The 11,539-nt window shown below is 61.6% G+C and overlaps 1 protein-coding gene across 8 annotated transcripts in view; it reads left to right on the top strand.

Moving 5' to 3' along the window:
* The first annotated feature begins 675 nt into the window (after positions 1-675).
* Positions 676-11,539, top strand: part of KHDC4 (KH domain containing 4, pre-mRNA splicing factor) — a 34,500-nt gene continuing 23,636 nt past the window's right edge. For all 8 annotated transcript variants that reach the window (XM_040332647.1, XM_040332646.1, XM_040332643.1 and 5 more), the window contains exons 1-6: positions 676-782; positions 1,188-1,473; positions 5,022-5,150; positions 5,488-5,567; positions 10,763-10,815; positions 10,952-11,115. In XM_040332647.1, coding sequence (XP_040188581.1) covers positions 754-782; positions 1,188-1,473; positions 5,022-5,150; positions 5,488-5,567; positions 10,763-10,815; positions 10,952-11,115 — 741 coding nt within the window. In that variant the 5' untranslated portion in view covers positions 676-753. The remainder of the gene's footprint in view (positions 783-1,187; positions 1,474-5,021; positions 5,151-5,487; positions 5,568-10,762; positions 10,816-10,951; positions 11,116-11,539) is intronic.

Here is an 11,539-nt window from a genome sequence, read left to right as displayed (position 1 = left end):
GGTTATATATGGATATGTAGGGGTATATATGGGTATGTATGGTTATCAATGGGTATGTAGGGGTGTATATGGTTATATGGGTATATATAGGTATGTATGGGTATATATATGTAGCGGTATATATGGGGTATTTGGTTATATATGGGTATGTAGAGGTATATGGGTATATATGATATGTTTTTATATATGGGTATGTAGGGGTATATATTGTATGTAGGGATGTATATGGTTATATATTGGGTATATATAGGTATGTATGGGTATATATATGTAGCGGTATAAATGGGGTATTTGGTTATATATGGGTATGTATCGGGTATATATATATATATGGTTATATAGGTTTGTAGGAGTATATATGGTATGTAGGAGTATATATGGGCGGAGAAGATGAATGCAGCCTACTATATATACTACACCGGGGCGGAGAAGGGGGAGGAGTTTAGATTCATATCAGAGAGGAGCGCTATGATCTCGATCTCGTACCTGAGGGGGGCGGTACTGCAGGACACACCCCCAGGTGGGCGGGGCTCCTCGGCCCCACCGCTCTCTAGTCAGTTGGGAGTGGAGAAGCATCCGAGGTGGGCGTGGTTTAGAGGCTTGCTGGCGTGGGCGGGATTAGTCGGCTGAGTTCGCGGCGCTCTCCCTGGCTCCTCCTCTTCCTCACGGAGGGGAGGGGGGCGTTTCCCGGACGTCCGGACGCGCTTACGTCACCGGACGGACGCAGGAGAAGCGGAGAGTTGTGCGGTCGCCATGTCAGCGATGAGCGCGCAGAGTGGCGGGTGAGAGGCCGGAGAGCGGACACCGGTGGGGAGGAGGGAAGCGGGGTGAAAGTGACGGGGAAGCGGGGGTGCTGTGTTTTGGGGTGGGGGGAGGAGCGGGCGCTGTCTGGGGATTATGAGTCTCTTCAGGCCCTGGGAGGGAGGATAGGAAGCCCTGTGGGGGTCAGGGTTCATCACCCCATGTGACCTCTCTGGGCCAATCACTGAGCAGCAGCCTTGTCACATGCTCCTCCATACCCGGAAGTACAGAGATTAGTGTGGTTGCCTTGCCCTGTGTGGGTTCTCATTGCTTGGTGACCCCCATTTCAGATTTGTACACCCCGGGGTCACGTGTCTCCAGCGCTGATGATGGTAATGACTCTTCTATGTGAATCCTCACCTCAATTCTTTTTTCTCTCTCTTCAGACGAAGAAGCAAGTGGGATCAGCCAGGCCCGGGCGCCGCGACCCTCCTCCTCCCCGGAGTCATGCCCGTCATCCCTCCCATGGGCGCCAACGTCTTTGCCCCCGCGGGCCCGATCGGCGCCAACATGTTCGCTCCCCCCGCCGAGGAGAAGCCGATGGCCGGCTCGGGGGAAGGGGTCAGCGCTCCCACGGGGGCTCTGGACGCGGCCGCCGCTGTGGCCGCCAAGATCAACGCCATGCTGATGGCCAAAGGAAAGATCAAACCTTCGCAGTGCCACCCGGATAAGGTAATGCGGAGCAGGCGGGGGCCCCCGGGCTCTAGTAAAAGCGTCAGTTGTCCCCAATCCACCCGCCGTTAGTATAGAGCCTTGGGGGGGGCGCTATGCACATGCTCAGTTTGGTGTTTGTTTTTCTTGGGAGGGTGCATGTGATCGGCACTGTCTGGGTCAGGGGCCATGCAGCAGCATAGGACAGTCGGAGGAGAGTGAAAACTCCTCCTACAAGCTTTAACCAGACACTGGTGGAAGTCACAAGACTGCTATATAGTGCTGATGAGGAAAGGTATTTAGTTTATATTTACTAACATAATTGCATTTCTGTGTACTGATATAGAGCGGGATGTAGTGACTGCGGGGTCTAGTGTCTGCGGGGTCCCGGGGAGAGCGGGATGTAGTAAAAGCGGGGTCCCGGGGAGAGCGGGGTCTAGTGTCTGCGGGGTCCCGGGGAGAGCGGGATGTAGTGACTGCGGGGTCCCGGGGAGAGCGCGATGTAGCGACTGCGGGGTCCCGGGGAGAGCGGGATGTAGCGACTGCGGGGTCCCGGGGAGAGCGGGATGTAGTGACTGCGGGGTCCTGGGGAGAGCGGGATGTAGTGACTTCGGGGTCCCGGGGGAAAGCGGGATGTAGTGACTGCGGGGTCCCGGGGAGAGCGGGGTCTAGTGTCTGCGGGGTCCCGGGGAGAGCGGGATGTAGTAAAAGCGGGGTCCCGGGGAGAGCGGGGTCTAGTGTCTGCGGGGTCCCGGGGAGAGCGGGATGTAGTGACTGCGGGGTCCCGGGGAGAGCGGGGTCTAGTGTCTGCGGGGTCCCGGGGAGAGCGGGATGTAGTGACTGCGGGGTCCCGGGGAGAGCAGGATGTAGTGACTGCGGGGTCCCGGGGAGAGCAGGATGTAGTGACTGCGGGGTCCCGGGGAGAGCGGGATGTAGTGACTGCGGGGTCCCGGGGAGAGCGGGGTCTAGTGTCTGCGGGGTCCCGGGGAGAGCGGGATGTAGTGACTGCGGGGTCCCGGGGAGAGCGCGATGTAGCGACTGCGGGGTCCCGGGGAGAGCGGGATGTAGTGACTTCGGGGTCCCGGGGGAAAGCGGGATGTAGTGACTGGGGTCCCGGGGAGAGCGGGATGTAGTGACTGTGGGGTCCCGGGGAGAGCGGGATGTAGTGACTGTGGGGTCCCGGGGAGAGCGGGATGTAGTGACTGCGGGGTCCCGGGGAGAGCGGGATGTAGTGACTGCGGGGTCCCGGGAAGAGCGGGATGTAGTGACTGCGGGGTCCCGGGAAGAGCGGGATGTAGTGACTGTGGGGTCCCGGGGAGAGCGGGATGTAGTGACTGTGGGGTCCCGGGGAGAGCGGGATGTAGTGACTGGGGTCCCGGGGAGAGCGGGATGTAGTGACTGCGGGGTCCCGGGGAGAGCGGGATGTAGTGACTGCGGGGTCCCGGGAAGAGCGGGATGTAGTGACTGCGGGGTCCCGGGAAGAGCGGGATGTAGTGACTGTGGGGTCCCGGGGAGAGCGGGATGTAGTGACTGTGGGGTCCCGGGGAGAGCGGGATGTAGTGACTGTGGGGTCCCGGGGAGAGCGAGATGTAGTGACTGTGGGGTCCCGGGGAGAGCGGGATGTAGTGACTGTGGGGTCCCGGGGAGAGCGGGATGTAGTGACTGCGGGGTCTGGGGGTGAGCGGGATGTAGCGACTGCGGGGTCCCGGGGTGAGCGGGATGTAGCGACTGCGGGGTCCCGGGGAGAGGGGGACGTAGCGACTGCGGGGTCCCGGGGAGAGCGGGATGTAGCGACTGCGGGGTCCCGGGGAGAGGGGGACGTAGCGACTGCGGGGTCCCGGGGAGAGGGGGACGTAGCGACTGCGGGGTCCCGGGGAGAGGGGGACGTAGCGACTGCGGGGTCCCGGGGAGAGCGGGATGTAGTGACTGCGGGGTCCCGGGGAGAGCGGGATGTAGTGACTGCGGGGTCCCGGGGAGAGCGGGATGTAGTGACTGCGGGCTCCTGGGGGAGAGGGGGATGTAGTGACTGCGGGCTCCCGGGGGAGAGGGGGATGTAGTGACTGCGGGCTCCCGGGGGAGAGGGGGATGTAGTGACTGCGGGGTCCCGGGGGAGAGCGGGATGTAGTGACTGTGGGGGGTCCCGGGGGAGAGCGGGATGTAGTGGCTGCGGGGTCCCGGGGGAGAGCGGGATGTAGTGACTGTGGGGGGTCCCGGGGAGAGCGGGATGTAGTGACTGTGGGGGGTCCCGGGGAGAGCGGGATGTAGTGACTGCGGGGTCCCGGGGAGAGCGGGATGTAGTGACTGCGGGCTCCCGGGGAGAGCGGGATGTAGTGACTGCGGGGGGTCCCGGGGAGAGCGGGATGTAGTGGCTGCGGGCTCCCGGGGAGAGCGGGATGTAGTGACTGCGGGGGGTCCTGGGGAGAGCGGGATGTAGTGACTGTGGGGGGTCCCGGGGAGAGCGGGATGTAGTGACTGCGGGGTCCCGGGGGAGAGGGGGGGTGTAGCGAGTGCGGGCTCCTCCCGGGGAGAGCGGATGTAGCGAGTGCGGGCTCCTCCCGGGGAGAGCGGATGTAGCGAGTGCGGGCTCCTCCCGGGGAGAGCGGATGTAGCGAGTGCGGGCTCCTCCCGGGGAGAGCGGATGTAGCGAGTGCGGGCTCCTCCCGGGGAGAGCGGTGGTAGCGAGTGCGGGCTCCCGAGGGAGAGGGGGGGGTGTAGCGACTGCGGGCTCCCGGGGAGAGCGGGGGTGTAGCGACTGCGGGCTCCCGGGGAGAGCGGGGGTGTAGCGACTGCGGGCTCCCGGGGAGAGCGGGGGTGTAGCGACTGCGGGCTCCCGGGGGAGAGGGGGTGTAGCGACTGCGGGCTCCCGGGGGAGAGCGGGGTGTAGCGACTGCGGGCTCCCGGGGGAGAGGGGGATGTAGCGACTGCGGGCTCCCGGGGGAGAGGGGGATGTAGCGACTGCGGGCTCCCGGGGGAGAGGGGGATGTAGCGACTGCGGGCTCCCGGGGGAGAGGGGGATGTAGCGACTGCGGGCTCCCCGGGGGAGAGGGGGATGTAGCGACTGCGGGCTCCCGGGGGAGAGGGGGATGTAGTGACTGCGGGGTCCCGGGGAGAGCGGGATGTAGTGACTGCGGGGTCCCGGGGGAGAGCGGGATGTAGTGACTGCGGGGTCCCGGGGAGAGCGGGATGTAGTGACTGCGGGGTCCCGGGGAGAGGGGATGTAGTGACTGCGGGCTCCCCGGGGGAGAGGGGATGTAGTGACTGCGGGCTCCCCGGGGGAGAGGGGATGTAGCGACTGCGGGCTCCCCGGGGGAGAGGGGGATGTAGCGACTGCGGGCTCCCCGGGGGAGAGCGGGATGTAGCGACTGCGGGCTCCCCGGGGGAGAGCGGGATGTAGCGACTGCGGGCTCCCCGGGGGAGAGGGGATGTAGCGACTGCGGGCTCCCCGGGGGAGAGCGGGATGTAGCGACTGCGGGCTCCCCGGGGGAGAGGGGATGTAGTGACTGCGGGCTCCCCGGGGGAGAGGGGATGTAGCGACTGCGGGGTTAATCTCGATCAATGTGTCCTCGCAGGTCCAGATGCCCGGCAAACCTGGCAATGCCACCAAAAGCAAAGATGATCTGGTGGTGGCGGAAGTGGAGATCAACGACGTGCCTCTGACGTGCCGGAATCTGCTAACGAGGGGACAGACCCAAGACGAGGTTTGTGTTCTCCGCTGCTAGGAGAGTCGCAAGACCCGGCATGGATTTACTGTTCAGAAAAACCTGCTGAGCAAGTCGGACTTCTTCTCCCAGATCGATTGGAAGCCGGAATCTCCTTGCTCAGCACAGCAGGGTGTATAATTAATAGTAATGGGGAACCTCGGTGCTCCGGATGTTTTGGAACTACATTTCCCATGATGCTCAACTCCACTGCAGAGTGCATGAGCTTCATGGGAAATGTAGTTCCAAAACATCCGGAGTACCGAGGTTCTCCATCACTGGAATAGGACTTTTTATGTTCTGGATAAATATTATTTTTGTATTTTATGTTCTCCAGATCAGTCGGCTGAGCGGGGCAGCGGTGTCCACGCGGGGGAGGTACATGACGCCGGAGGAAAAAACCAAAGTGGGCCCCAGGTATGTGTGTCTGAAGACGGCGTGCGGTCTACACCACGGGGTTCTCAACCCCTGTCCTCAAATTTCACTCCTGCTGGTCAGTCCCGATTTCGGCTGCGATTGGAGACATCTTCAGGCCCTGGGAGGGAGGATAGGAAGCCCTGTGGGGTCAGAGTTCATCACCCCGTGTGACCTCTCTGGGCCAATCACTGATGTAAATCGTGGGCCGAAATCGCAAAAAGTAGTACAAAAAAACGACCTTTTTAAATTGGTGCAGCGCCGCACCAATTAGGAGGGTGCCATTGCCACCAATTTGACATGTGAAATCGCACCAGTGTGAATCGGGGCTTACTGACACTTTTTTTCTGGACCAGTGACACCAATACAGTGATTGGTGCTAAAAAAAAATGCACTGTCACTGTACTAATGACATTGGTTGGGGAAAGGGTTAACATCAGAGCGTTAAATGAGTGCCTAGCTGGTGTTTTAGTGTAGTGGGGGAGGTGCTTTTACTAGTGGAAGATGGATCGGCGTTCCTGCTTTACAGGATCCTTACCTTCTCTACTGACAGAACAGAGTTCTGTCTTGTTTACATGCTTGTTTACTGTTTTTATTTACATTACACTGCTTTTTTGGCGGGGTGAATGGGTAGGGGTAGTGACTGGCGGGCTCCCGGGGAGAGCGGGTCTAGTGACTGGCGGGCTCCTGGGGAGAGCGGATTTAGTGACTGGCGGGCTCCTGGGGAGAGCGGGTCTAGTGACTGGCGGGCTCCTGGGGAGAGCGGGTCTAGTGACTGGCGGGCTCCCGGGGAGAGCGGGTCTAGTGACTGGCGGGCTCCTGGGGAGATCGGGTCTCGTGACTGGCGGGTCTAGTGACTGGCGGGCTCCCGGGGAGAGCGGGTCTAGTGACTGGCGGGCTCCTGGGGATAGCGGGTCTAGTGACTGGCGGGGCTCCTGGGGAGAGCGGGTCTAGTGACTGGCGGGCTCCCGGAGAGAGCGGGTTTAGTGACTGCGGGGTCCCGGGAGAGGGAATGTAGTGACTGGCGGGCTCCCGGGGAGAGCGGGTCTAGTGACTGGCGGGGAGAGCGGGTCTAGTGACTGGCGGGGAGAGCGGGTCTAGTGACTGGCGGGGCTCCCGGGGAGAGCGGGTCTAGTGACTGGCGGGGCTCCCGGGGAGAGCGGGTCTAGTGACTGGCGGGGCTCCCGGGGAGAGCGGGTCTAGTGACTGGCGGGGCTCCCGGGGAGAGCGGGTCTAGTGACTGGCGGGGCTCCCGGGGAGAGCGGGTCTAGTGACTGGCGGGGCTCCCGGGGAGAGCGGGTCTAGTGACTGGCGGGGCTCCCGGGGAGAGCGGGTCTAGTGACTGGCGGGGCTCCCGGGGAGAGCGGGTCTAGTGACTGGCGGGGCTCCCGGGGAGAGCGGGTCTAGTGACTGGCGGGGCTCCCGGGGAGAGCGGGTCTAGTGACTGGCGGGCTCCCGGGGAGAGCGGGTCTAGTGACTGGCGGGGCTCCCGGGGAGAGCGGGTCTAGTGACTGGCGGGGCTCCCGGGGAGAGCGGGTCTAGTGACTGGCGGGGCTCCCGGGGAGAGCGGGTCTAGTGACTGGCGGGGCTCCCGGGGAGAGCGGGTCTAGTGACTGGCGGGGCTCCCGGGGAGAGCGGGTCTAGTGACTGGCGGGGCTCCCGGGGAGAGCGGGTCTAGTGACTGGCGGGGCTCCCGGGGAGAGCGGGTCTAGTGACTGGCGGGCTCCCGGGGAGAGCGGGTCTAGTGACTGGCGGGGCTCCTGGGGAGAGCGGGTCTAGTGACTGGCGGGTCTAGTGACTGGCGGGCTCCCGGGGAGAGCGGGTCTAGTGACTGGCGGGCTCCCGGGGAGAGCGGGTCTAGTGACTGGCGGGCTCCCGGAGAGAGCGGGTTTAGTGACTGCGGGGTCCCGGGAGAGGGAATGTAGTGACTGGCGGGCTCCCGGGGAGAGCGGGCCTAGTGACTGGCGGGGCTCCCGGGGAGAGCGGGCCTAGTGACTGGCGGGGCTCCCGGGGAGAGCGGGCCTAGTGACTGGCGGGGCTCCCGGGGAGAGCGGGTCTAGTGACTGGCGGGGCTCCCGGGGAGAGCGGGTCTAGTGACTGGCGGGCTCCTGGGGAGAGCGGGTCTAGTGACTGGCTGGTCTAGTGACTGGCGGGCTCCTGGGGAGAGCGGGTCTAGTGACTGGCGGGTCTAGTGACTGGCGGGCTCCCGGGGAGAGCGGGTCTCGTGACTGGCGGGCTCCTGGGGAGAGCGGGTCTAGTGACTGGCGGGCTCCTGGGGAGAGCGGGTCTAGTGACTGGCGGGTCTAGTGACTGGCGGGCTCCTGGGGAGAGCGGGTCTAGTGACTGGCGGGTCTAGTGACTGGCGGGCTCCCGGGGAGAGCGGGTCTAGTGACTGGCGGGCTCCCGGGGAGAGCGGGTCTAGTGACTGGCGGGTCTAGTGACTGGCGGGCTCCCGGGGAGAGCGGGTCTAGTGACTGGCGGGCTCCCGGGGAGAGCGGGTCTAGTGACTGGCGGGCTCCCGGGGAGAGCGGGTCTAGTGACTGGCGGGCTCCCGGGGAGAGCGGGTCTAGTGACTGGCGGGCTCCTGGGGATAGCGGGTCTAGTGACTGGCGGGTCTAGTGACTGGCGGGCTCCCGGGGAGAGCGGGTCTAGTGACTGGCGGGGCTCCTGGGGAGAGCGGGTCTAGTGACTGGCGGGTCTAGTGACTGGCGGGCTCCCGGGGAGAGCGGGTCTAGTGACTGGCGGGGCTCCTGGGGAGAGCGGGTCTAGTGACTGGCGGGCTCCCGGAGAGAGCGGGTTTAGTGACTGCGGGGTCCCGGGAGAGGGAATGTAGTGACTGGCGGGCTCCTGGGGAGAGCGGGTCTAGTGACTGGCGGGGCTCCCGGGGAGAGCGGGTCTAGTGACTGGCGGGCTCCCGGGGAGAGCGGGTCTAGTGACTGGCGGGCTCCCGGGGAGAGCGGGTCTAGTGACTGGCGGGCTCCCGGGGAGAGCGGGTCTAGTGACTGGCGGGCTCCCGGGTAGAGCGGGTCTAGTGACTGGCGGGCTCCTGGGGAGAGCGGGTCTAGTGACTGGCGGGGCTCCTGGGGAGAGCGGGTCTAGTGACTGGCGGGCTCCTGGGGAGAGCGGGTCTAGTGACTGGCGGGCTCCTGGGGAGAGCGGGTCTAGTGACTGGCGGGGCTCCTGGGGAGAGCGGGTCTAGTGACTGGCGGGGCTCCTGGGGAGAGCGGGTCTAGTGACTGGCGGGGCTCCTGGGGAGAGCGGGTCTAGTGACTGGCGGGGCTCCTGGGGAGAGCGGGTCTAGTGACTGGCGGGCTCCCGGGGAGAGCGGGTCTAGTGACTGGCGGGCTCCCGGGGAGAGCGGGTCTAGTGACTGGCGGGCTCCCGGGGAGAGCGGGGTCTAGTGACTGGCGGGCTCCCGGGGAGAGCGGGTCTAGTGACTGGCGGGCTCCCGGGGAGAGCGGGTCTAGTGACTGGCGGGCTCCCGGGGAGAGCGGGTCTAGTGACTGGCGGGGCTCCCGGGGAGAGCGGGTCTAGTGACTGGCGGGTCTAGTGACTGGCGGGCTCCTGGGGAGAGCGGGTCTAGTGACTGGCGGGTCTAGTGACTGGCGGGCTCCCGGGGAGAGCGGGTCTAGTGACTGGCGGGTCTAGTGACTGGCGGGGCTCCTGGGGAGAGCGGGTCTAGTGACTGGCGGGTCTAGTGACTGGCGGGGCTCCTGGGGAGAGCGGGTCTAGTGACTGGCGGGTCTAGTGACTGGCGGGCTCCTGGGGAGAGCGGGTCTAGTGACTGGCGGGTCTAGTGACTGGCGGGCTCCCGGGGAGAGCGGGTCTAGTGACTGGCGGGTTCCCGGGGAGAGCGGGTCTAGTGACTGGCGGGGCTCCTGGGGAGAGCGGGTCTAGTGACTGGCGGGTCTAGTGACTGGCGGGGCTCCTGGGGAGAGCGGGTCTAGTGACTGGCGGGCTCCCGGGGAGAGCGGGTCTAGTGACTGGCGGGCTCCCGGGGAGAGCGGGTCTAGTGACTGGCGGGTTCCCGGGGAGAGCGGGTCTAGTGACTGGCGGGTCTAGTGACTGGCGGGGCTCCTGGGGAGAGCGGGTCTAGTGACTGGCGGGCTCCCGGGGAGAGCGGGTCTAGTGACTGGCGGGCTCCCGGGGAGAGCGGGTCTAGTGACTGGCGGGCTCCCGGGGAGAGCGGGTCTAGTGACTGGCGGGCTCCCGGGGAGAGTGGGTCTAGTGACTGCGTGTTTTATTTTTTTGTTTTAATTTTGGGGTTTTCATGATCTGACTTGGATGCGACTTCATTCATTCAAATCAATGATTTTTGACCTGTCAAAAATTTTTTACTTTTGACGCGGCTAAACGCTGTATCTTAATGTTGACAAGCAATTGCTCGCATTTGGCATTTTTAAAATGTCGGTAATCCGTTCTGAACATGATTTTATCTGCTTTTCAAAAAGTCAGTAAACCTCAACTGCCTCTAAACTCCTAGTGTACACATAGGATAACATTGAGGAGAGTTCTGGGGCTGCTGGGGGGGGTAAAAAAAAAAAACGCCCAACTGCTTGTAAACGTGAGTTTAGCAGCTGCAGCGTTCATGAAACCTAAGTATGTCTGCTCTTCGCGATACTAGCGACATTTTTAATCCAAAGCACTCTCATATCAAAGCGAGTTTCCCCATAGACGTCAATGGAAACGAAAATAATTCGTTCTACATTGGCTTCTATGGCATGCAATACCACATTTGGCCAGAGGGTGCCAGAGCCATTCGGAAAATACTATGTTCCTGAGCCTTTCAGGGGGTTTCTGAGAGCATTTCCGAGTCTCTCTCCGGCGCCCTCCCCCCACCTCTGGTCACATGCGGTATTGCATGCCATAGAAGTCAATGTGGAACAGATTATTCTCGTTTCCATTGACTTCTATGGGGAAACTTGCTTTGATATGCGAGTGCTTTGGATTACAAGCATTCTCCTGGAACGGATTATGCTCGTAATCCGAGGTTCCACTGTCATTTTTGTAAACATTCAGCTGTGATCGGTGTTGTCTGCTGATTAGCTGGGAATGTGATAGAATATGGGGCGAGGTGGCATTGGGGTGGCTAGGTTACCTGTTGGATGTGAGATCATTATAAAGAGTCCCTATGAATGCATTCCTGTGCAATGATGAGCATTGCTGCATCTCTGACGTCTTCCTTGTCACTTTCACAGCGACCGGCCGCTTTATCTTCACGTCCAAGGCCAGACGAGGGAGCTTGTTGATCGTAAGTTGACACTTGCTTGTTTTTTAGCTATGCAGGGTGTATGTCGCTGTGCACCATAACGGGGTTGCTTAGGTTCTGATTGTCGGGAAAGAAGGAAAATGTGTTGAGTGAATCATCGCCTCTTTGCTGTCCACAGGAGCTGTGAACCGAATCAAGGAAATTATCACCAATGGGGTGGTGAAAGCAGCCACAGGCTCCAGCCCCACGTTCAATGGAGCCACCGTGACGGTCTATCACCAGCCGGCCCCTGTCACCCCTGCGGCACCCATATCGTCATCCAAGCCTCAGTTCCAGTCAGGGGTAGGTATTTTCATGGGCACCTATGTAAGTAGCACTGCACGATCGTCCATTAAGAATCGAGATCACGATCCCCCCCCCTGATTCTTTCTATGCAGAGAATACTCTGCTCAAGCTGACGGCTGTAAAAAAAAAAAAAAAGTGTGCCAAGTTTTACAACATTCCTCAGCCCAGAGCTAAGAACTATAAACATTGTAACGTTGTGTTCTTTAGATCAATGGGAAGAACTTAAGTCTATAAATGAGGGAAGTTTAACCACTTAAAGACTAAACCTTTTTCTGACACTTGGTTTTAAGTTAAAATCATTTTAAAAGTAAATTTCTTTAACTTTAAATTTTTTTAACTTAAACCAAGTGTCAGAAAAAGGTTTAGTCTTTAAGTGGTTAAACTTCCCTCATTTATAGACCGAAGTTCTTCCCTTTTTGAT

Source organism: Rana temporaria, chromosome 13 (assembly GCF_905171775.1).
Source record: "Rana temporaria chromosome 13, aRanTem1.1, whole genome shotgun sequence".
Classification (NCBI taxonomy): domain Eukaryota; kingdom Metazoa; phylum Chordata; class Amphibia; order Anura; family Ranidae; genus Rana; species Rana temporaria.
This window is presented reverse-complemented; position numbering and strand designations above follow the sequence as displayed.